This window comes from Cheilinus undulatus, linkage group 3 (assembly GCF_018320785.1).
Source record: "Cheilinus undulatus linkage group 3, ASM1832078v1, whole genome shotgun sequence".
In the NCBI taxonomy this organism is placed as follows: domain Eukaryota; kingdom Metazoa; phylum Chordata; class Actinopteri; order Labriformes; family Labridae; genus Cheilinus; species Cheilinus undulatus.
In genome coordinates, this window is record NC_054867.1 from 29,923,927 (window position 1) to 29,949,910 (window position 25,984).

The 25,984-nt window shown below is 38.4% G+C and overlaps 2 protein-coding genes across 2 annotated transcripts; both read left to right on the forward strand.

Annotated features, from left to right (window-relative positions):
- The first annotated feature begins 7,066 nt into the window (after positions 1 to 7,066).
- On the forward strand, positions 7,067 to 10,613 carry LOC121507297 (guanylyl cyclase-activating protein 1). Its single transcript, XM_041783580.1, has 4 exons — positions 7,067 to 7,264; positions 9,912 to 10,061; positions 10,297 to 10,387; positions 10,483 to 10,613. The coding sequence occupies exons 1-4, from the start codon at positions 7,067 to 7,069 to the stop codon at positions 10,611 to 10,613; spliced, it is 570 nt and encodes a 189-aa protein (XP_041639514.1).
- Positions 10,614 to 14,496: 3,883 nt separating this feature from the next.
- On the forward strand, positions 14,497 to 24,743 carry irf6 (interferon regulatory factor 6). Its single transcript, XM_041783845.1, has 8 exons — positions 14,497 to 14,747; positions 15,074 to 15,252; positions 16,355 to 16,550; positions 16,631 to 16,729; positions 16,831 to 17,151; positions 20,021 to 20,413; positions 20,512 to 20,630; positions 23,738 to 24,743. Exons 2-8 carry the CDS (start codon positions 15,079 to 15,081, stop codon positions 23,966 to 23,968), a joined length of 1,533 nt encoding a protein of 510 aa, XP_041639779.1. The 5' UTR covers positions 14,497 to 14,747; positions 15,074 to 15,078; the 3' UTR covers positions 23,969 to 24,743.
- Positions 24,744 to 25,984: the final 1,241 nt, after the last annotated feature.

The window sequence follows — 25,984 nt, forward strand, 5'->3', positions numbered from 1 at the left end:
CTGGTGAGAGCCTTTAACTCTTCACCTGTATCACACCTTACACTCTGCTTCATTAATAGTACCAGGATCTATACATCACTGGGCCTTACATTCATGGAAATATTCGACAGGCTTATCTTCTTCATTCTGTAAGGAGAGGCACAATGATTGCAGGTTTTTTCCGATTTGTTCTTCTTTTGATTACTAAATAAAGCCAATTCAAACAGTTATTAAAAGTTTTCTATCATGATGTATTGAAGCATCCAGTTTCACAATGTCCCAGACGTGACACACCAAAAGAATTTAACATGTCTTTGTGATTAACTCCCCACATTCTTTCCTTTGTTTCATGTAAATTTAGTCACACAGCAAACTAGATCAGACTTGTTCATTTATAAACCATGACTGCAACATTACATAATGGAGACACTGAAGTAAAGGAAACAGAGATCATAAATATTCAGAGTTTCACTATGATGAGGTATGAATGTTTGAAATGAAACTTCAGATGAAATTTGAACCAGATTTATGGTGTACAGGAATGTGTTATGATGATGCAAATAGTTACAGCATGTCTAGGATCACATATCTGTCACTGTAAGGTACAAATGCATTTCCTCTTCCATAGAAAATAGTTGCAACAAAAATGAATAAGCATGAGGATTTTGTCTGAGCCAGAGTTTATTGTAGCTTTGCCCTTTATTGTGGCAGAGGAGTCTATGTCAGGCTTGTGCAAGAGCTGATAGTGTAGCATTATCATGTGCTGTATTACACAATACAGCCTGTACTAATATTATTCTTTTCCCTTAGAGCAACAAAAAATGAAATTATTTTAGTTGGGTAACATAATTTCCATGTGAAGGTTGAAGCTCCTCCTGTGCACTCCTCCACTCTTGGTACTAGAGCCCTCTCCCATGGTCCACAAACATGCATGTTGGGTTAAATAGTGACTCTAGTCACTCATCAGTGTAAACATGAAGGGAAATGATTGTTGTCTCTACATCAGTCCTGTGACCCTGTCACACCCTGTCCAGGATGTAATCCTCATCCTTGAGAATGACAGCTGAAAATGGCTCTATCTTTCCACAACACTACATTTACATGCAGTTTGTAAAAGTTGAATTATTGTCAGACTACCCTGGACGTATTACATACAGCTCTGACAGTCCCTCTTGCAGACCACTCATGTGAGATGCAGTCTCTGTCAGAATTGAAATACATGCTTAAACACTCAAAATATCACCAGATTGAACTTCCATTTAGATTTAGGCAGTGTTAATTTTGTGGACTAAAACTATGACTAAAAATGTGGGTGGACAGCCTTTTTTTTCCATGACAAAAACTAGACTAAGACTGACAAAAATAGATCTGTGATGACTTAAACTGACAAAAAGTCAGTTTACTTTTCATCAAGATGACTAAAACTCAACTAAAATGTAATGTAGCTTTCATTGGACATTCAAAATCTGTGATATTTCTCCAGTGTGTGTAAATCTGTCAAAAAAAAAAAAAAAAAAACAATACAGCTGGTCCTTATTTGTAGCAGATGTCAAAACTTTAATGCTGCTTTGAGATATTAGGTCTTCTTGTTACTTGGCCACTGTATGTATGAGATTTCAGTGGTGGGAAATAGTGAGACATGGTGTGTCATTCATTATTTGGTAATACTGTGCAGATAGTACAATTCTGAGCATCAGTTAATTTTTATTTATTTATTTATTTATTTAGTTTTGTTTTACTTTAATACTTTTGTTTTACTTTATTATTTTTTATTGTATGATTATTTTTTCCTTTAACTTGTTCTGTTATTTATCATTTGTAATGTATTATTATTTTCTTCTTTTATATCTGTCTATTTAGTTTTTGATTTCCAATTTACATACTCATTTATTTAATCATTGTATGTTACTATGTATTTTGGTTGACTACATTTTATTATAATTTTGAGTGTGTAACCTGGTATTTGCCTCCTGAAGGGTGAGGGTGGGGGGTGGGGGTGGGGAAATCTATTTGTCATGATCTTCATTTAATCAACATGTTTTGTATATGTTAAAAACAACAACAAATAAAGTTGAAAAAAAAAAAAACAATACAGCTGTAGCTTTTCTGCCTCTCAACTGTAGAAAGCAGGGACCCCAGGTTTAGCAGAGTGCATAGAACACACTACCATGATTTGGTACCAGATTTAGGCAAGAAAATAAATGCTTGGATTAAAATTAAAGACTAAAATGTGAGGACTTTTATGGACTAAAACTAGACTAAAATGTTTTTGAGTTTTCGTCAATTAAGACCAAACAAAAACTAAAAAAAAGGTAGAAATGACTAAAATGTGACTAAAACTAAAAGACATTTCTTCTAAAGACTAAGAATAAAAATTTAAAAAATAGCAGTCAAAATCAACCCTGGGGTTAGGGTAAGAGTTAGGACACAAAAGATTAAAAATTAAAAACCTATCCTGCACATTTTAATTACAAAACATTCAATAAGGCAGAGTAAACAGACTGCTTAAAAAAATGTCCTCCACAGAAATGAAGAAAACGTAGCTTACATAGCTCAGGGCTACGTAATCTATGTAGCCACGTAACTATAGCTAAAGCTAAACTCACAGAGCAAGCACGTAAGCTGAATATGTTGTCTAGTTAGCTACGGTAGCTTTAGCTACGTCAGCCAAAGCTCATTTAGCTAGATTGACTTGTGTAGTAACTTTGATTACAAAGCTAGTGTAGCCTTTTTTAGCAAAAGCTGTCAGAGATAAAGTGAGCCACCATTTCTTTAACTACTTCTTAAATGGCCTGAAGCATAATTTAATTCCAGATTTGGCCACTGTACCAGTAAATTACGGCACTTCCATTCTTAAGTAGAGGATGTCTCAGATGAAGGGTCCGTGAGAGGGTCTGTCAGAGATGTATGGTCTGCAGCCACACTGTCTCAGATGAACTTTATATCAACACTAGAAAAAGAAGCAAAGAGGTGATATTGAGATGGGTCTTAAACCTCCTGACAAATATCTACACTGTGCTTCTTCCATTTATATCAGCCATGCCCCTAATAATATAAATAATAATGCCTTATGATGTGTGTGAATAATGGCATTGACTATTCCAATCAAAATCATTTAAATCAGGCTGTAAACATGTTTATTTCTAAGTTAAAGTTAGCATTTTAACACAGAGTGCATATGTGACTGATGATGTTTATGCAGCCAGTCTCTAATGGATACTTGAGGAACTGCAGTTTTTTGCACTTCCAGTTCAATTTCATTCTTTGAGAGGATCTGTAACTTATACCGCTGTAACAATAATGATTGTTTTTTTGTGGTCATTTGGTTAACCCGGCCCTGTTGCAGGCTATCACATCAACTGTAACACAATTCATCTCCTGCATGTAAATGTTCTTATGACCATGTAATGTAATTCTTCACACGGTGTCTTGTGACTGTCCTGTGTAGCAGCAGCCTTGCCGTGAATGTGACAGCAGGTGGGGGAGCCTTAAGAGGGTCTAAACTCAGTGACAGTTCTGCTCACAGTGAAACTAGGGTAAGCTGAAAGAAGATTAAGGACTACAGTGAGAAGACTAAAGCAAAGGAGCTTTATGGATATGAGCAAATATTTTAAAAGTGAAGTTTACCTGTGAGAGCAATGATAACAGATACACAAGTACAGCTACACAAAGCTCTGGGTATTCAAATAAAAGGTCGCTGCTGCATATCACAGTTGGCTTCCTTCCTTGTGTATCTTTGAGTTTACCTTTTCTTTCCATCCATGACCTGGAGTTCATTAAAAAAAACTTTAGTTCAGTATTAGAGGAGTGACTAACCCTGATTTTTACGCTACAGACTGCTACAAACCTCATCATCATTTAATGTCATTGTAAATGTTAGCTAGTTAGCATGCTAAGTATAGTGAAAGTGTGAAGTAGTGTTGTCAAGCTGGTTAGAGCTCTGCAAGTTAGCATGATGATGTTATCAGTTTCAGTAAAAAAGAGCTGCTATTATGACTCAAAACTGCAATTTCACACCTCACTGTCTGCATTTTCCAAGCATCATCACACAAGGAAAATGTTTAAAAAGTTTGTTTCAAAATTCACCATTAACAGCTGTATTATTAAAATTAATTTTAATCAAAATAAACAACATATTTTCTTCTGTCTTTTTTTGGGGGGGGTTATGCCTTTATTCAGAAAGGACAGTGGATAGAGTTGGAAACTGGAGAGCAAGTGAGACTGGTGAACCACATAAACAATAGCTGGGGCAGGAGGCCCGCTTTAGAGGACATGGGGTATGCAAACATAACCAAACCCTACATTTTCTTAGACTATTTATAATGTTTCTGTAAGAAATAAAACAAAACATCTAAGTTCTTAACATAAAATCCATTGTTCATGCATGTACACATATTCACAAAAATCAGAAAAAGGATGCATAAAACAGCAACACGGATAAATATGAAAAAATTATCCACTTCAAGAAACCATCATCTTTGTGTTTTTTCTGCTGAGAAGACATGGAAATTGGACTTTTTCACAAACCACTTATGGGATACCATATACACTATACACTATTCATGCTATACACACACAAGAATAAGCAGTTTTTAGCATCCTATGAGTGTCCTGACGCTACCTTGTGAACCTCGAGGTCCACATTTAAAGCTGCTTCCATGGCAATGCATGGTTTGCCATGAAACAGGAAGTTGTTACCTCCGCCAAGGAGGTTATGTGATCGGGTGGGTTTGTTTGTTTGTTTGTTTTGTTTGTTTGTTTGTTTGTTTGTTTGTTTGTTTGTTTGTTTGTTTGTTCTTATTTGGACTTATTTTGATGAAATTTTCAGGAAATGTCACAAATGGTGTAAGGAAGAACTGATTAGATTTTGGGAGTGACCCGGATCACCGTCTGGATCCAGGAATTTTTTAAGGATTCTGTACTATTGGGAGATAGGGCTAATGGCAGAGTGTTACCACTTTACACCAGGAGATGGTGGACATGAGTAACTTCAATCCCAGCAGCATTTTGGGTGTATTTCTATTCAAAGTTTTGGAGTTTATAGAGTTTGAAAGACGCACGCCCGGTCAAGGAGACGAGTCAGAGTGTAACAGAGAGAAAGACAGCGAATTGTAGCGAGAATACTCACAATGCTGGGAGGAATAGAGGAATATTTACTCTCTGCCATGACTTTCAGTCATCCGGTGAGACCATGGGTGAGACTGTCAGTGCATCTGATGGCACCGGCAGGAACTACTTCCACCATTATAGTCCACATGTAGCAAAGTCAGTGCTTTGGTTCACCGTGTTTCCACCCTATTGGAGAGGGAGTAATTGGTGAATGTTATGGTGGGGAACACATGGAGAGAGATCCAGGAATTTATTAAAGGATTCTTCACTATTGGGAGATAAGGCTAATGGCAGAGGTCTGTGCTGTCTTAGTGCCTTTCTAGTGTCTTAAGTGGACTTAAAACACTTGGATAACAATGACACTTGGCACTCATGAGTTAAATGGGACAAAGACTCTTTCTGTGTGTTTTTGGACTTAGATAAGACAAGACAATGATAAATGTTTTTTGATCCCCTTTTGGGGGAAATTTGGTTATTGCAACAGCTCACAGTAGAGGGCAAAATAATCCACAATACACAACAAAAGTAAGGAGAAAATGTCCCTGCAATACTTAAATACAAGATAACAAAATATAGCAATAATAAAAATAGTTTTATTTACATATTTACATGTACCTTTGCCTGTGTAAGGACAATGACCAGATTCTAAGAAAAATATGGTATTGATGTGAAAAAGAGGGACTAAATTTCAAGGCAACATTACGCAGCTGAAGACAATAATAACAGTAATATTGATAGTTTAATGTGCAGGTAAAGAACAAGTGTTCATATGCAGTCCCATGCATAAGTTTTATGGTATGTAGGGTGCTAAGGATTCGTCACAGGCCTAATGTGCCACAACCCATGGCTGGAGAGGGGGGAGGGCAGCCAGAGTCAATCTGGACACATGTCGACACACACGTGTTACTCTGCAGCCATGGTCAAGCTTGATGGCAGTTTTTGGGCCCTCCGGGCGTCCACAGCACAACTGGGGCTCAAGGCAACCAAACTAGCCACCTGGGTGGTAGCCTAGGCCATGCTTACTCGCCACATCCACACCTTACTGTGCCCTAAAGGTGCTGACTTTCTTTTTGTTTCAACAGATTCTCATTCCCCTGGCAATATGCAAAGACATCCAGAGCATGACAGGGGTAGTGTCAATTCTTCTTCCTCTTACTGCAGCCCCAAACATGTCTTAAACTTATGCATAATACTGTACATAGTTGTAGGCTACATATCTGAACATAATATACTTACAGTATGAGAATGTTCACATATATATGTCTATGTACCTCATGTATATGAGGGTAGCCAATTTTAACTGGTGGTGTTTACTCACTCCTTCTTGCAGGGTGGGTGTAGGTGTTTGGTGGTAGTTCCCTTTACAAATCTTAAAAACATAGCTCCTGCAGCAGATTTAACCTTGAGTTATGAGATTTAGAGGGGCAAATGAGCCAAACTAAGAGGTACAAAACAGCTTCATATCTAAAACCTAACAGGAAAAGCACTACTGAAAATTAGAGGTCAAAAACTGGGGTCAGACTCTGACTACTTCTTAGATTGGATTTTTGATCTGACTGGAACTTGGTCAGTGCAATGAATTATCTCCAAGGTAAGAAATTTTTAAAAGCATGTACATAATTGAAAGGATTCACTTTGAATAAGAAGAAACATTTGATATTTGATACATAAAATCAAGCTATAGGATATGAAATATGACTTTTAGGTCAGCTGATGTCTGCCAGTACACATGGATTTATCTTTGCTCTTAGTTCTCTTTAATTAGTTAAGTCTTTGCTGGCAGCCAAAGTGGATTACAACTCCTAAACCTTCGACACAGACGTACAGGGAGATGATTGGCCGACACACACACTAACACACTGAATCTGCTACACACTTACTGTTTTCACACTGGCCACGCGTGGATGCTTGCTGGATAAAGAACACACTGGTTATGGTTTTTACTGGAATTTTTCTACCTTTATGTTGAGAAAGCGCTATGGGAAACAGCAGTGGGTCGTCCATAGAGGAACTACAAGCTTGTGAGAGTCATCAGTGGTACAAGAAGTTCATGACAGAGTGCCCATCCGGACTTCTAACGTTTTATGAATTCAAGCAATTCTTTGGCCTGAGGAACCTGTCGGATGCATCGGATGCCTATGTTAAGACTATGTTCACAACGTTTGACATGAATGATGTAAGATGATTTATAGTAGAACATTTACTCTAATGTCAATGGATGTTTGAAGGAGATTCTCTAGGTGCACATATTGTTAAAGTTTTTATCTTTACTGCATAGCCTTTAAAGGGAAATGTTATAGAGCTGTATTAGTTGCAAACAAAAATATAAAGATGATATATTTATGTATTTATGCAGGGCAATGGCTGTGCATAATGGTTAAATAATGTGTTTGATTGATTCGATTTAAATGTATTATTACATTGTACACTGTGCATAAACAACATGTCCAGCCCAAACAGGCTCATGAGACCTCATAATCAATGCAAAGAGACCTGAAAGCAAATGAAGACACATAAAAATACTAACAATAGCCATCCTAATATATTCTAGGTTATAGACATATTTAATCATATAACATGTGTTATTAAAATTATCAGATGTACAATCTTCTTCCTTATATGCAAAATCAAAAATATTCTAAAAGCTTTCTTTTCATATAGCTTTTAAAAAACGTATGTCACAACTATTTACAGCCACACCAAAGAAAGTATCTCATCTTGGTGAGAGTATTCTAAAACTGGGCTTGTGTTTTGCCTCAGTGTGCTTCTGTTGTTCTAAAAAGAAAGTGGTCCAAGTTATTTCTGCTAATAGAGATCTGTTTGAGGGTTAGGGTTAGCGTTAGTATTCCATTAGTGAGGGGCTAATCTGTCAGTACTGGCTTACCCAACTGACCTACTACCTGAAAAGAGGCACGTCCAGTCCTTTTTAAAATCAAAAACACAGTCAGCCAGATTCACTCACTGGAAATTGATTTTCTAAAAGCTGTTTTTTTTTTTTTCAGGTATCATGTAGAGCAAAATCTTAACTTTCAGTGAGTGTGTTTGAATAACTCATTTTAAGAAAAAATCTACTGGCCACATAAAAGCCACAATTCAGTGTAAACATCTATTTCAAATGTTAAAAAGTAGTATTAGAAGTGTGCTTTGCTTTTAATTAGTGCTGTCAAAACTTTCATTTAATAATAATTAATTAATAACAAGGGGCAAAAATGCAGTTAGAAAATGTATTCTGATTAATCTTACTCTGATGCCGTCGCATAAAGTGGCTTTGTAGCTTCAACTGGATCATACTTTTTATAATTTTATGAACAAAATCCACATTTTACAGATTAACACCAACTTAGATTGACTAGTAAGTGGACAATCTGTTGCCATTCACAATCATGCCCTTTTTGATTGTTTTGTTACTATTATCTTTAAGTCTACTCTTCCTCAGTTTATCTATGTGATTAATTTGAGTAATTAATTTCAAACCCTGTAATTCGAGTTTTGATTGACTGACAACACTACTTTTAACAAGTACAGATTAGGGCTGTCAAAAAATATTATTTTTTAATCATATTAATCTCAGGAGTTCTGTAGATAATCGTCATTAATTGCACCTTATTTGTTGCATTTTAAAATTCCACTATTTTGCATTTTAAACTGGTTTGTGTCCTTTTGGATTTTTCTGGAAGTCAGGATACAGACCTGCTTTTATAGGTAGACTAAAGATTATAACATTAACTTAACCCCAGAAAAAAAAGAACTTGTTACGGACTGAAAAGAAAAAAATTGAACTGTAAAAAGTTAAATGTTTGATAACAAATGGTTGGTATGACTTTTGTCATGTCCACTGAACTGTCTGAGTGTTTTAAAGTGAAATTAGACATTAAGGAGCAGTGGTGAACTTATATTACATCACTGCAGCTGCAGGGAGATGCTGATTTGGATTGTTTTTGGAATGCAACAATAAATACTGCTATTAATCACAATTAGAAAAAAAAGTGCGCTAATTGTAGATCTTAGATAATCGCGATTAATACAAGTAATCTTGACAGGCCTAATAAAAATGTATGCTTAGGCAGCAAGTCCAACGCTGATCAAAGGGGCAACTGGACTGGTAGCAAATTCTTGAAGACGTTTCGCCTCTTCTCCAAAAGGCTACCAGTTTACCAGTCCAGTAGCCCCTTTGATCAGCATTGGATAACCATGACCTGAATGACAAAGAACCTACACAGAAAACGTAGGCAGCAAGCTAGTTGTCCTTATTGTGTTTTCGAATGAGGTGCCTGTATCTATAAAAACGGGACTTTGTTTTTTGCTTTTAAATCTTGAAATAAGATGGACTCGTCAGGCATAGCCATCCATCCCACCAGAGGGTGAACGATGTGATACACCTTTGACTGGTCACCAGTCAATCACAGGTTTAACACATAGAGACAAACAACCAGTCACTCAAACATTCATAGCCTCAGGAAATTCAGAGTCACCAGTTAACTTGACAAGCATGTGTATGGACTGTGGGAAGAAAGCCGAGTACCCAGAGAGAACCCACTGGGAGAACATGCAAACCCTACAAGGAAAGGCTGTCTAAGTGGGGTTTGAGCCAGTAACCTTCTCGCCTGAGGCATCAGCACTAACCACTGCTTCACTGTGCAGCCAAATGTGGCTTATAAAAAGTGTAATGAAATATTTTGACTAGAAATGAGACCAGTACATTGCTAAGATTTGAGTTTGTGCATTCAACCACTTTAAAGGGCAGATCAGTCAGTCAAATTCTGTCTATTTAATGTAGCAGCATGTCTGAAATGAATGTATGTGCCCCTTTACTGTCCCTGCAGGATGGCTTTATTGATTTCATGGAGTATGTGGCAGCTCTGAGCCTGGTACTGAAGGGAGGCGTGCAGCAGAAGCTGCGCTGGTACTTCAAACTTTATGACATAGATGGGAGTGGATGCATCGACCGGGACGAGCTGCTCCTCATCATTAAGGTGTGCAGGAGCCCTTCATGTCATGTTAAGCCTGACTTTGAGCTTAGTGAGGCTAAAATAATTCTGAACACTGTCCTGAAACAACCCTGTGAGACCACTCACACCTCTCAGGCTGAGAGCAGAGCTGGGCTGATGACACTGCTGACACTCAGCTGACACCTACTGGTGGAAGAATTTAAAGCAACAACTTTCTATTTGTGCCATTTTTAACTCCTTGTCTTTGTGTCATGTTTAGTCAATCAGAGCGATCAATGGAATCCCCTGTGAGATGTCAGCAGAGGATTTTGCCAACATGGTGTTTGACAAGATCGACATCAATGGAGACGGTAAGAGTTAAGTCAGAGATAAGAGTTGGAAAAAGAGCAAATAGAAATCTTACCACCAAAAGATTTGATTCAGTGAGTTTTTTGTGTGTTTCCAGGTGAACTTTCCTATGAAGAATTCATGGAGGGGGTGCAGAAAGATGAGATGCTGCTGAAGATGCTAACAGAGAGTTTGGACCTCTCACACATTATACAAAAAATTCAAGGAGAGATAAAAGGGATCAAATGACGTCTCCCAGCCAGAGTGAACTTTGTAAAATGTGTTTAAATGGTGCCACAGCTGAATGATTGGGTGTGGGTTCAGGACGGCTTACATTGAATCATGATCAGACAAATGGACATGCAGTAACCTGTGGCTCATAGAGGACAGAATGTCGAACTATTCATGGTTTCTGCTCATAAATCATGAGCCAGGATTTCTGTTTCTCTTAAGTATTGAAGTCAATGAAATGAAAGAAAACACACTTTTACAAGCAATGCTCTGAGGCAGTTACAAACTAACTTGGACCAGTCTACTGCATCCATGTTTGACTTCTTTGTTGAAATGAAAGACCAAATGATTTCTGTCCAGTGTACATTATGTTAAGTGCCATAATTTGCATGCTGTGTGACATGTGTCAACTATGTGTGTTTGTGTAAAGCTAGTATTTTATATACTGTACAGGAACATCCCTTAAGAATTCCCTTTCTTCTGACCCCATCCAGAGAGGTAGGTTTTGCAGGAAATCAGTTTTATATCATTTGATGCAGCTCACAACACTGATGCTGTTTTACTGACCATTGGCAGGGTTGTGTGATTTAAAATAAACTCTAACTTTATCAAAAAAAAAAAGCACCTTCATTCTTTAACCCTCATATTGTCAAACCGAGTCTCAATGGTCTTCATCATTGTGTTTTGCATCTATTATTTCATTCTAACGCAGATGATTAAAATAGGACAGAAGTGTTATTCTTTGTTGCATTACTCATTTTACAGCAAATAGAAATACACAGCGCCATGTTTACAAGTAAACTTGACTGTTCCCTTTATTTTAAAAAAGTATTTAAAGCTCATTTGTGAACCTTTCTGGACTTTTTGTCCAGTGTTCTCAGCTTACCAATTGTCAGGACCAGCCACTGCCTTCTTGACAGCAATCTTGACTCAATTTCTTGTATTTTTAAGTCATAACTAAATGTTTTAAATGAAAAATGAGGTGGTTTGCACTTGAAACTGAACAAAAAGTCTTATGGAAAAAAGAGACGGAGATATGTCCTTCAAAATAAAAGCACATCACAGATTTTCTGCCAAAAATTTTTTTAAGCACACATCAGTGACCCACTTTTGAATTTTGGGTAACCAATCAAGAACCAGGGTTTTAGGCCATACATGTTTCTCCTGCAAACAATAATGTCTAAAATTGTCATTTAGAGTTAAAAAGTCAACAAAGCTGCTTTATTTATTTATTTTCTTTTTAAGATTTATTTTTGGGGAATTCTTGTGCCTTTATTTGATAGAGGAGGACAGTGGATAGAGTCGGACACAGGGACAAGAGTGGGGGAGAGACATGCGGTAAAGGGCCTCATGCTGGATTTGAACCCGGCCCGTACATGGAGCACGCCTCAAACCACTAGGCCACCTGCACCCCAAAGCTGCTTTATTTTAATGAAGGCAGCATAAGGGTTAAGCAGAAGATAGTCTGACACCAAATTCATCAGAAAAGATCCATTAGAGCACAGTGAAGCAGATGTGAGATGTTTAGACTCTCTAATCCTCCAGTTTCAGCTCAGTTTTATTGCATGAATCAAACCAAAATAAATCAAATGATGCATCTTTGCTTTGCAAGTCCAAGTGCTCTGAAATGTTGTTGATATCTGTGACTTTTTTTAGCTGGTGAGCAATCAGACTACTCTTTATGAGCTACAAAAGGTGACAAGTCAGTCAGCAACAAGACTGATAATTTCTTTTGTTGACTATTATTAACAACTACAACAAATATCATGGGGTAAGTGCTAACAAAGTGACATGTTTTACAGAGCTAAAACTGTCCTTGATTACATTTTCTATTGCAAAAATTCCTAACAGTTTCTTGATTTTTTAGAGTAAAGCTGGTGTGAAAATTGCAGATTAGATTTTTGTCAATGCAGGACAAATGCACTAAAGACAACTTTGGCTGCAGGAACTTCAAGTTTCACAATAAAATCAAAGTGATATCAATCAAATCTGCTGACTTTAGCTTGGAGATAAGAAAATGAAAAAGAAAAAGGTGCTATTTTTTTTATAGTGCACATTCTTAAAGGTGTAACTACTGACAATGCAGAATGTACCTTCATACATGCCAAAAAGGTTTAGTTTTTATTGTGACTGTCTTGAGTTTTTAGGTATTCTGAAAAGCTTGATGGCCAACAGCTGAGGGTTGATGGTCTCAAACAGTTGGTATTATCAGCATGATTCTTAAAATAGCAGAAAAAGTTGAATATCAGCATTGTCAGATAGAAACTTCTGCCAATGTTTAGCAGATATATAGGCCATACATATCAGCAGTATACATATCAGCCTTAAATATCTGCAAGGGGAATGAAGCCCCAACTACCAGACTGTCTACTTCCCCACTCCTGTCTCAGCTCTGCTTGACTCAGCCTCTCTTTGCACAATTGAAACTTGTTGTGATTTTTAATGATTTAAAAAAGGTTTGTGCATATCGGTAGCAGCTAAAATTTGAATGGAAATACTGAAATTTGTCAGCAAATTCAGTATCAGCAAAAACCCAATGTTCTGCATCCCTACTTTGATTTTTTCCCATGATGATGTGTTGCTCTTTGGCTTCATGCAGTTTTAAACTGACAAATTTATCAGGTGTCAAGAGGGCCCATACAATCACAATACTATTTGTAGTGGCTGTGCCGGTCCACTTTTTGACTTCAGCCATCATCACATATAACAGCTTTGATGTAGAAAACGTGGGGAAAATGTGCTTTCTTTGATATTCATTTTTAAAGAACAAAGAAGACATATGTCAAGTATAACACAAGAAAACACAAAAAGAAGATAGAGTTGGGGAAAACATTCTTCTTGTGAATTTAGTGTTACAGGTACAGATTTTTTAAAGGATTTCTTTGATCTTTGTGTGATCCCTTTAGAGTCCCTTCAGGGCACGACCCCTGGCCCTCACACCCTTTGACATGTTAAAAGAAGCTTACAATTTAGAGAACTTATTTGGACCAAAAACAATCAAGCACGCCCACAGACACTGTGGTCCCATACAACCAGCCGTCCTAATCCCAGAATTCAAAGTTAACACCACACATGCACACGGCAACGACTCATTATGCTTATTATACTGAAACCAGATTTCAAGAGACAAAAGATGCTCGGCTGACAGCAGGCACATGTTCTGAAAAAACATGATTAGTTTCAGGGAGTGGTTTGTTGTTGTTGCCTGTTTTGGCAACTATTAGCGACCAGATCATCACCACCATAATAGTCATCGGTGTACTTGTCTTATGCCACTTCAAAGAAAAGCTATTGTTCTTTTATTTAGGACACTCCCAGTCTGCTCTTCAATCTCTTTAGGCTTCACTTGTATGTTGTTTGCTTTGTGTTGTGCTTTCATTGCTGCCTTTACACAAAAAAAGGTCCCAAAAGATTATTTGTAATTAGGAGTTATTTGAGATGAGCTGATAGTAGACACATGCTTACAAAATGAGTGAATATGTAGAAACAGTGCCACACTTGATTTAAATGGAGGATAAAAAGTGGGTTCCTTCATCATTAAAGAACTGATATTCAAGTGTATTATTGTTTTTTTTTAAATTATGTATTTCCTTAATTAATCTGTGTGCCACATTAAGGCTGTCATCAAATTTAGTTGTATTAAATCATCTTGTGAAAACAAAACCCAATAATTATGGTTCTGTCTAAGACAAATATTTAGGTCAAATTGAATTTTTGTTCAATATGAAAGATGCTTCGTTATTATTTCTACGTTAACCCAATAAAAACGGGCTTGGCTCTCAGTAAAACGTTTAGAAGCTCGTGGAAAAATAGTGACCTGCCCACGTGCTCCTGTGAAAATCGCCCTCCAGCTGCTCAGAAAAGGTGTGTCTCTGGCGTGACGTCACGCTGTACCTGAGTTTCGGTGAGGGAAGGGGGGAAGAGCCGAGGCGAGGGAACAACATCAGCTCCAAAAACGAACCTTACATAAATATTTCTCTGGTTGTTTATGCTCACACTCCGCGGGGAAACAGTTTATCGGTGAATTTTGGTCAGAGAGAGTCTGCAGGAGGTTTTTGGCGCGTTTTCTGAGGAAACAGACGTTTTTAGTCCCAGCTGTTGGTCAGTAGGCCGACGAGGGAAAGACCCGTCCTACTTCCTGGTTTTGTGCAGGTATGTATGTCCTTATTTATTTAGTGTCGCGTTTGATAGCTTTGATAGTTAAACATATGAGTAACAGTCTACATACTGTAGTTTTACTCTTTAACCGGGCAGCATGGCCTTAACATTCACAGTCTGCTCTCTAAGTCATTTAACATGAATACAAGGAGAAGACAAAGTCAAGGTGTGGACATGTTTGGAGAATCCGGACATGCAGGATTTAGGTGAACAGTGCTGCAGCTTTGTTTGTCTCTGGTTTCATGGAAGATTCCAGCAGTTAGGAGGAATGATTTAGCAGTAATCCAGGCAGAGGGCTGATCTGTGTTTTATCTCGTCAGTCGGGATGTCTGTCACCCCTCGACGTGTCCGGCTGAAGCCCTGGCTGGTGGCTCAGGTGGACAGTGGGAGATACCCGGGTCTGGTGTGGATTGACCGCGAGGCCATGCGCTTCAGGATCCCATGGAAACATGCCACGAGACACACACCACAGCACGAGGATGAGGACACCATATTTAAGGTTTAAACTCTTAACATATGACTGAAAACAGTTGAAACAGAAATGCACGATGCACTTTTGTTTACTTAAGGTCAGAACGTGCAAATGTTTGCTCTGCTGCACAGGTAGGAGCTGGGCTCTCATATTTTGTAGGGCTGCGTTAAACACGTTATGATATTTAACACCATAACAATAAAACAAAAATATAGGAGCTCATTAATTGGTAGTTTCTTGTTTTCTATCTTCAAAATTTGCAGGCAAACTCCTGCAGACTGTCTACATGTAAATACATTGACAATGTTATGGTGCAATAAAGTTGCCAATCTTTTAGTGTAGGGGGTTTCAAAGTTTGGGAAGTGAGCCTCCCCTGAGAAAAAGGAATTTAGTCCCACCTTCATAAAATATGTGATTAAAACAACAATATTTTCAAACATTTATGTTTTATCTTTACGCATTTTAAGTGTTACATTTTTTATTTTTTGGTATGCATGTGTGTTTAAACATTCATCTTTCCCAGGTAATCAGTTATTTGGTTTAAGTAATGCTCTTCACTCTAATTTAGTGAGAACTATGAGTTTAGATCTATGCAGTTGATGCAGCATTGCATGACTGTTGATCATCCTCCACCGTCAGCCTTGCCTGGTACTTACTTTTGATCACTGTCAGTGCTAAAAACCTGCACTTGCACAGGCTGTCTTAGAGGTTAAGGCTCTAAATGTCTGTGCCCTTCAGTGACCAAAATTCCTTTTACTTATTGTCACATAATTCCCTCTGGTTTATTTGATAGATTTAGTGCTTTTATCTCAATATAACCCCAGGGTTTACACAGCCTTATGCTTTCATTAGCTTGTGCATCTTTGCTTATTAAACTCAGTGGCCATTGAGCATCATCAGGACCAATGCAGGAAAATCCTAACTTTAACTGGTTTATGGATGCGCACCTCCCCTGAAATGCCAAGTGCCATTATGTTAAGAAATGGTTTTCCTTTCAAAATAAGACAAAAGAAAATCTGCACATTCTGGTGGGAAAAATCCAGTATAAAAATTGGTGGACTATTGGTATGCAGAAAAACATGCTTAACCCTGACAGTGATAATGATACCTGCATTTGGTGTTCCTCCAGGCGTGGGCTGTGGAGACTGGGAAGTTCCAGGAAGGAGTTGATGAACCTGATCCAGCAAAGTGGAAAGCTCAGCTCAGATGTGCCTTGAACAAAAGCCGAGAATTTAACCTAGTCTATGATGGCACAAAAGAGGTTCCCATGAATCCTCTGAAGATATATGACGTCTGCGACATTCCACAGCCGCTCAGCAACCAAGGTAAGTCTATTTCAATTTTTAATCACATTTATGTGCAACTCAAGCATGTTTACCTGTTCAAAATGCTGCTCACCTCCCAGGCTCCTCAGACGCTGGTTCTTGGACGCCGCATGATGATGATGGTGGTGAAGAAGATGTTCCACATACACCAGAGTCGCTCCCACCATATCCATCCAACGGTAATAAACTTCCCATCATTTGATAGTTATTTACATGCCCACATTTCCTTGTAATTATTAGTTTAACACATATTAATGTTTTTTTGTTTTCCCATCTTTAGGCACCAGCCCCTCTCCTCTCATCATGTGGTCTCCTATGGGCTCAGAGTCATCTATGCAGCCCCAAAGTGGCCCCCCATCAAACCAGGGTTGGCCCAAAGAGGAGCCTGGAAAAATCTGGCCCAAAGAGGAGCCAGGAAAAATCTGGCTTAAAGAAGAACCAAGTAAAATCTGGCCCAAAGAGGAGCCTGCAGATGTGGAGATGCAGCCCACACCCCTTAGTGATATGCCACCTGCTCCTCTGCCGGATCACTCCATGCAGCCTGTTCCACCACCTGAAGCACTGTTTGCCTCTCCAGAAACCTGGATCAGTTCTCTACCGAGTAAGTGACTCATCTTCATTTTGCTGTGAAGAGACAGGTACACAATTGAATTACTAGATCAGTCACTTTAAAGCTGTAGCAATTCTAATATTCCTCTCAGAACTTAAACAATGCATCTAGACCTTGAGTAGGACCATACTTACAGGAAGGCAGCCATCTGCCACAAATGGATGGGCTAGGATGGGATAAAGGGAAAGAACAGAGCTTGTGGCTTAAACAGCAAAAATGTGACAATCTCAATCAGTTGATCTTTAAATTAATGCTAATGCCTTACTAATGTCATGATACAAGACAATAGGAATGGACCACATCACAGGATACTGAAAAAAATAGCTGAAGTTTTACATAAATTTCCATCATAGCGATAGTGCTCTGATATTTATCATAGATTCTTTGGAGTGTGTGTCCATTTCCACCAGCAGCATCACATCCTATGTGTGAAGATGCTTTCAAAGTGATAACAGAACTCCTGTTATTGATGCTAGGGAAATTTGGAGAAGGTTTGATGGTATTAAGAAACGGATACCGCCCAATTCTGCTAGACAACACAAGTACGTCTAGACCATGGTCCTTATTTTATTTAAAAAGACATAACATAAATCCACTATTCACAGCACTTGGCAACGTAACATAGATAAGTAAATGTGTCTAGAAAATCATCCTTTAAATAGAAATGCCAAACAGAACCAGACTCTGCTCGTTTCCATAGCAAGGACTCTCACAGTCTCTGAGTTTCAAGGGAAAAGGCCAGGACTGCACATTGACCATTTATTCTGTGTCTTTATCATCATGATAAAGCACAACATTAGGCTGTATGATTCCTGCATGAGGGCAATTCATTATAGATTCCCTTTAATAGAGATGCTGCATGTGTGTCTCTCATTATCAGTCTCTGCTTATTTGTTCTTGTTATACTAAGAAATCTGCTAAAAGCAGTATTTTCCCCGGATAAATGTAGCTACTATGGCCTTGAATTTCTAATAAGTTAGTCAGTACAGTGCTGCATGTCCTGCTTACATGCATTGCTGAGGGAAGGGACAGGGGTGCTTTATTAGGACAAATGCTTGTGTGGAAAGTTTATGTTAAAATAAAAGGCGGATGCAATTGTTTCCAAAATTCACAGCATGATTTTATTACAGAAAATGTTTTTTATCAAACATTTGTTGGTTGTTGTTTGAAACAAGATCTTCATATCACTTTTATCAAAAACAAGCTACAGATAACTTGATGAGCTGAATTATCAGCCTGTCTCATTCAGGCTGCTGCAGCTGTCCACTGTAACGTTCTTTCATGGTCTTATATGGAAAATCTATGTTATGAACTGGGCTTGACAGAAAAAATCACTTGCACATTTAAAAGCAACAAATTAACTTCTCATAGCTTTCAGACTAGAGAGGTGTGTGACAGACGCCTGTCTGAGCGGCAGATTAGCTTCACAGTGCTGAAAAACTATTGGCAAATGAGAAAGAAGGCAATGTTTTATCAAGTTGTTATTTTTTCTAGGCCAGTGGGAAAAACATGCAACCAAAATATATCTTTCATTACTTATAGACTCAAGTGTTATGTTTATGGCTCAAACCAACAAGCTTATTGATTCATCATTGAAAATAAGTGAGAAGGACAAGTGGTGTACTTACAAGGCTATGAATGGTAGGTTTTATTTCATTTTCAAAAATAATCCGTATGCTTTGGACTATTTTTAGTGACTGTGTTAATGTCCTTGTGTGTATTTATAGCAGCAGGGTGGTGTTCATAATATCAACTTTATATCAACCATCACCATAGAAACTGAGGTTGTAATGGAGTATGTCTTCTATTTAAGCCTCATGGATGAGTGGATTTGTCTGTGGTTTGGAGAAGAGAATTGAATCAGTAACACAAAAAATACCATTTCAGTCAGGACCACTTTACCATGAAACACACATGATTTGTGGTCTATAAATGTTATCTTTATTAGCAGTTATTAATTTGTTTTCATTGCTATTGTTTATATTTGGTGTGGCTGTTCTGGGATCCTTCTGCCCTTCCACAAGTGTAAGGAAAGCATTAAGCAGGAATAGTACACATTCCTGCTCTTCCTGTGCCTACAATGATAGCCTGAGGCAGGGAGAGAAGAAGCAAAAAAAAACCAGAGCAGAGCAGGCATCATTGGCAGCAAAATTACATTAAGTCAGATATAGCATATAGGAGAAGCTGGGGTGGAGGAGGGTTGAAAAAATCAACTTGCAGAGGGAAAGCATAACTAGAGCAGTTTGAATATGGCAGCATGAGTGCAATCAGCCGATGGCATGCTTAAGCAGCTGGCTGTCAGCTGTAAAAACCTTGTGGGAGATCAGCTGGTCTCAAATATATGGCGGCGCTTTGCTCGGTGAACTAACACTATACACTTGATTAGTAAAACTTGAGGAATTCAGGTCCAGAGTTTGAAATTATGCTTTCTTTATGATTGCAGTGTTTTTTTTAATAAATTAAAGCACCTGTGAGGACTTCTTCGGTGGTTGCAAACAGACTGAAATGAATACTAATGCTGCTTTATTTGCTTCAAAAGCAAACAGGACTGTGACATGTTTATTATTCCCATATTGTTATTTTTAATGCCTGGAGCTGCTGCAGTGGGATAGCTATCTGACAACTGAAAGAGCCTTTATTTTCATAACAAGAATTCTCATTGAGGGATACATTTTATTGTGAAAAGGTAACAGGATGAGATCTATGACCAGAAAACATTTATTGCACATGTATTGGACAGATTCAGCAAAGATACGATGTACTGCTTTGGGGTGCCAAATTGACAAAAACTAAAGATTTCTGAATGGAACCTTAAATTTCTTTAATCTCTAACATGTTTATTCACCTGTCTCTTATGTAGTGACAGACCTGGAAGTGCAGTTCCAGTACAGAGGGAGGGAAATGTGTCCCACAGCCACCGTCAGTAACCCTCAGGGCTGCAGGCTCTTCTTCGGAGACTTGGGCCCCATGGTGAACCAGGAGGAGCTGTTTGGCCCTGTCAACCTGGAGCAGCTGCGCTTCCCGACCACAGAGCACATCACCAATGACAAGCAGAAGGTCTTCACCAACCGCCTGCTGGATGTCATGGACAGAGGCCTCATCTTGGAGGTCAGCGGTCATGATATCTACGCCATCCGTCTCTGCCAGTGTAAGGTGTACTGGTCTGGCCCCTGTGCCCCAAATACAGCTGCACCAAACCTCATAGAGCGTCAGAGGAAAGTCAAACTCTTCTGCCTGGAGTCCTTCCTCAGTGGTAAGTCCAGTGCTCACTTCTGATAAATTGTAAAGTGAGTCTGGTTGTTTTGGGTTTATATACACACTGTGGTCTATAAGACTTAAATGTATTTGCAGGAGTCATTGCCCATCAACGTGGACTGACATCAAGCCCTCCTAACTTTGAAATTGACTTGTGTTTTGGAGAAGAGTGGCCCGATGGGAAGCCCAGAGAGAGGAAACTCATCATGGTTCAGGTGAGGAAGGATTCTTGAAGAAAGACTTGGATATAAGTAATGATCCTTAGTAGTTATTAAACAACAGTTGAGGTTGCTTGCAGTTGCATGATTGTGATGCACAAATGTCAAATGTGGGGCAGGAAATGAAGAACACTAGTAACATATACTGTAGGTTGTTTGCAATCACGTGATCCCAAAGATCTGTTGGGGGTCAGGAGGTGGGGGCCATCAGAAATTAATAGGAATGGAGGAAAGTTAGTACTTAACACCTCTAAATGGACCTCTGAGCTGTAATTATTATCAGAAAATTCTGCATACAGCGAATATGATACTCAAACTTTCCAAAAAAGTGAATATCACAAACTACTCAGTCCTGCAGACCTCATAGCATCTAGCGTCACCTATCCATATAAAGGGAAACAAGAATCTTGAAGAGTCTAGTACTTAGCTAAGAGAATAGCTGGGGTAAGGTCCCGAGAGATGATGAGCCTGTGCTACAAAATGGCACTTTTCACACTAACTAGTTCCCCTTTTAGTGCCAGGTCCCTTCCCCATCCTTTGTAGTTACTTAGTTAATCCACAGGTAAGAAGCCAAACTGGTACCAAATGAAGAGCCGTTCAGAGCCAAACAACTATAGAGACAGGTTTCCTGTCACAACAAGTGAGACGGTTGTCAGCCGAGGAAACTCCAGCAAGATCATAGTTCAGTGAGTTAAACCCTAACAAAACTGTTCTGAACCATATTGGCTAACCATTTTGTGGAAATGGACCATACACATGTCATACAAGTGTTGTATGACTCTGCTTTTCCAGGCTTAAGACTGATGTCCTGTTGACTTCTGTTTCTTTGTGACTTTTAAAACTTTTTAATCAATTTTTATCTGAACATTTTACTACTTTGAGGACACAAACGCAGCATAAAGATGAAGAATGTTTATATTTTCACTAGGTCTGTTAATATAAACGCGTTAACACTTGTGATTAATCCGGAAAGCCTTAAAGAAATAGTAACGCAATTTAATCATATGACTTAGTTTGACCACAGCTTCCTCCTGTAGTCCTCCTGTGCTGTTTACGTCCCTGGGGTGAAAAGGTTAAAGGCGGGTCAAACACAGCCAGCAGTGATGAGTGAGGAGACAGACCTAGGTCTGCTTCACGGCAAATTTCGATTTAAAAAGCTGCCTAATGGAAGCCTGGATGAAACAAAAGATGTGTGTACATACTGTGGTGATAAACTGTCTTTACTCCGAAGTACAACAAGTCTGAAGTACCACCTCCTGGCACAACGCATCTTTGCTAATGCAAACAAAGATGCTAACAACAACACGAGATCAAGCTACACCAGCGCAGTCCAGCAGACCCGATCGCTAATGGGTCACCAAAGACTGCAGACCATTGACATTGTTGATGAAAGGGGCTTGAAGACATCATCCGGGTCACCTCGGATGACCTGTACCACAGAACACCTGCGAGAACTCTTGTAACATCAGTCAGCAACTTCAGCTACCTCGGGATAACAGCACACCTGATCATTCACTTTACAGCACGAGTTATTTTGTGCCTAATGTGTTTGTCTGCTGGGCTTGTTGGCAGTTTATAAAAATCGTTCAGTGAATTAAGACACTCTGATTTATAAACCCCAATAAGTTTAAAACTCTAGTTTGTTTAATATTTCTTCATTTAAAGACCATACTTGTACTAATTCATCTCAAACAAACATACAAGTAAATGGTAGTATTTTAAATGTTAATTTATAGATAATAATGATAATAGTAATATTAATACATTTTTTAGTAAAAGGCGCTCTCAAAGTGCTGTACATGAAGTTAAAATAACGAAAATAAACACTTGATAATAAAAATGTTTAAAAATCAAAAAACTACTAAAATCAAAGAAATGCTGTGATTAGTCATGATTAATCACAGCATAGTGATGTGATTAACTTGATTAGTTTTTTAATCAATTGACAGCACAATTTTTCACACTTTAATGCTTGTCATAATCCTTAACAGCCCAAAACAGGGCCTTTTTGGTAGTGTTTCTCTATGCAGAAATCACTACTTGCCTCCTAATGGGTGTTTTTAACTGCTGCGTGAAATCATCTGCAAAGAATCTATAAATGGGAACTAAGGAAAGTTAGTATATTGAAACTCTAAATGGACCTGCATGTTGCAATCATAATTATGAAATTTCTGCATATAGTAAGTGTGATTTCTGAATTTAACAAAAAATTAATTTCTTCTCCCCACAGATTAACTGATTTACCTAGCAGGAAGGAGGTCAGTTTTACATATTACATAGTCTTGTAGACCTCCTCACAACAGACAGCTAGCCAGATGAAGAGACAAGAGTCTTGAGGGGTCTTGTACTGACCTAAGAGGCTATCCAGGCTTTAGATGGAGGTTTTTAATCCATGTCTGTCCGTGTTTCTTCGTGACCTTTTTCAATTAATTGTGTCACCATTCTAGGACTCAAAATTAGCTTTAGAGGGTCTTTTTTAACAACCTGAATGGCTTCGCTTTGCTTTGTCAATTTGATAGTGCTTCCTGCCTTACATCTGCAAACATCCTCACCAGCCTGTTGTAAAGGGGCTAGACTCCTCACTTTAAAGCTCCTATGAGAGTTTGTATTTGGTTATTACCAGACAATTGATTCTGATGTCTTTTTTTATTGCCTGTAAAAGCAAACAAAACCATTAGTGACAAGATTGATTGTCTCTTTATGATCATATTAATGCATGAAGGTGCTGCTGCTGGGTAGGCGTCAGACTGTACTAAAATATTGTGTTTTTACTTTCCCATGACAAAGACGATCAGTGATTTGATAAGTTTGAAAATTAAAAAAAATACAAAGTTTATATATAGGACGAGGTAAGTATAAGATTTAAATAATATCCTCCAACATTCAAATTAAAGCAGACAGAAAGGTTCCTAACAACAGCTTTACCTCAATTAGTATTACAAATTGGTATCAAATATGTGAAAACACAAAAGACAGTTAATCTCTTTTTGTTTAAAATTTTTAGATTTATATAAGAAAATAAACATCACCGCTTAACTTTTACTGTAACATTTTCATTTATTTAAAGTCTGTAATTTTAGTCTTTATTTTGTCCCTGGCTGCAGGTCATTCCTGTCGTGGCCCGTATGATAAGCGAGATGTTCTCCAGTGACAACACGCGATCCTTCGACAGTGGCAGTGTTCGCCTGCAGATTTCAATCCCCGATATCAAAGACAACATAGTGGCCCACCTGAAACAGTTGTACTGTCTGCTGCAGACCCATCAGGGTCAGGACGGCTGGGCGCTGCCCCCCGGCCCAGGCCTCAACATCGCCCAGGCTCTACAGGCGCAGTGAAGCAGGACGCCCTGTGAATTATTCTGTTTTATATCTGTGTATGTTTGTCACTGCTACTGAGAGTTACTACTGTTGGCAAAGAAGTACTTATGTGTAACCAGTTTAGAAGTGTGCACAATACTGTAGGTGTTTTTAGCTCCTTGTTAGAACTGTGATGATACTTTTCTGTATATAGCTGTTGTTTTTCCATGCCTGTATTAGCCTGGATAATGTGTGAAGGGGCCTGTAGACAGATGGATGACTTCATGGGCCAAAGTCCTGCTTGCTGTGAGGGAACATTTAGCAAAGTTAATGAGTTACAAACTGATCTGTTATCACCAAACTTTCCTGGAAGCAAGAAACAGGGCAGAAATATTTTTTTGTTTTGACCTCATAACATGTTTGTAGTAACAAATTGAGTATTGGTTTTGTAAAATTTGAATTATATACAGGCAAAATATGAATTTTGCTTTTATTTTTGAAAGCTGTAAAGGTATTAGAGATCTTATTAGCCTGTGAGCATGTGTTTTAAAATTTAAATCCCATGGCTGAAAAAAAGTCTGCTCTTGGCCTACAGTTTGGTCTTGAATGACTATATTCCTCATTTTTTCTGTGGGATATTTTTATTCATGTTTTATTTTAGCGACTATTGTTTTCATGCAGACGTAAAACTTAACTACATTCAGCCTTTTTGGATCTGTTTTATTATGGAGGCCACTGCACTTTGAGGTGCTGAAGTATGTTTTGTTTCCAGTTAAATGTAAGCACATTTATCATATGATTGTATTCTTACCAATAAAAATTACTAAAAAACATAGGAGTGTATGGATTTACTTATAAACATTGTGCAGCATTTTTATGTTTGTGTCACAGCTGAGTGAGTGAAGTCAAAGCAGACTGGCCTTTATTAAACAGAATATGCTGTGCTCATGCAGCAGGCCTGACCTCCAGTGGTTCAGATCAACAACAGCTAGTCTGGATTAAACGTACACTGTACTCTAAAGCATTGCCTCCTAACGTTTGTCCTTGAACCTTCTCAACCCACTTACTTTAATCTAAATAAAGGCAGACCAACCCAGGATGACCTGACCACATGGCTACCATGCCCCCCATGTTCATAAATCTAAATAAAATCAATTCTAACTAGGGCAGGCAAATGTTTAGAATTTTGAATTGTAGTTTAATCTCAGAATTGTGATAAATCTCCCATTTTCACAAGTAAAAATCCACTTTTTTCATTTAACTGTTAATGTTTAATTTTGGACACTTTACACATCAGATGATTGACTTCCTCCATAGATACAGGCCTGCTTTTATTTTGAAAGAAAATGAGAAACTTTGGATAGATCAGAGATTATGAAATGGACTTAACCACAGAAGAAGGAACCTGTCATGGATTGATGGGAAATAAGGGAACAGTAAAAAGGCAAATGTACGATAACACAAACTGCAGATAATTTTTGACTTGTCCACTGAGCTGTCCTTGATTTTTTTTTTAATGAAATGAGACATTCAAAGGAGCAGTGGTGGACTTTGTTATATTATTTTACATCACTGTGGCTGTAGGAAGATGCCACCGTGGTTCCCAAACTTTTCCACCACCAAAATAACAGCATCAGAGACCGGGGGATCCCCACCTTCCCTGGAGGTGTATAAGGCATTCAATGTTCTTAAAAGCATCAGGTACAAATTGGGAGTATTACCGGGAGTTTTGTACATTTGACTTCTATTTAAGCACAAATCTAAGAAATGAGCTATGTCTTTGGTGATTACTCCATCGGGATGTCTTTGTGAAAGGAAAAGGAATTATGAGGCCAACAGCAGGATAGGAAACACCCCCTTATGGGGTCTAGACACTGGTGGTGAAGAAGGATGCATGATGTGATACAGGACGAGCATCTGAAGAGCTGGACCTGTGGACACTGATGAACACAACAGGATATGACAGGGTGAAAAAGGGCCACACTGATCCACACTGTAGACAAACTGAGAGCAGCAGAGAGGTGAGTTAAGTTTTAACAGTAAGATGATTGGTCC

Excerpts from the sequence above, each read along its gene's own strand:
- LOC121507297 (XM_041783580.1), top strand. The coding sequence starts at position 7,067 with ATGGGAAACAGCAGTGGGTCGTCCATAGAGGAACTACAAGCTTGTGAG. Across the intron at positions 7,265-9,911 it reads CAACGTTTGACATGAATGAT|GATGGCTTTATTGATTTCAT; the intron begins GTAAGATGATTT and ends CTGTCCCTGCAG. Across the intron at positions 10,388-10,482 it reads GATCGACATCAATGGAGACG|GTGAACTTTCCTATGAAGAA; the intron begins GTAAGAGTTAAG and ends GTGTGTTTCCAG.
- irf6 (XM_041783845.1), top strand. The coding sequence starts at position 15,079 with ATGTCTGTCACCCCTCGACGTGTCCGGCTGAAGCCCTGGCTGGTGGCT. Across the intron at positions 15,253-16,354 it reads ATGAGGACACCATATTTAAG|GCGTGGGCTGTGGAGACTGG; the intron begins GTTTAAACTCTT and ends GTGTTCCTCCAG. Across the intron at positions 16,551-16,630 it reads ACAGCCGCTCAGCAACCAAG|GCTCCTCAGACGCTGGTTCT; the intron begins GTAAGTCTATTT and ends CTCACCTCCCAG.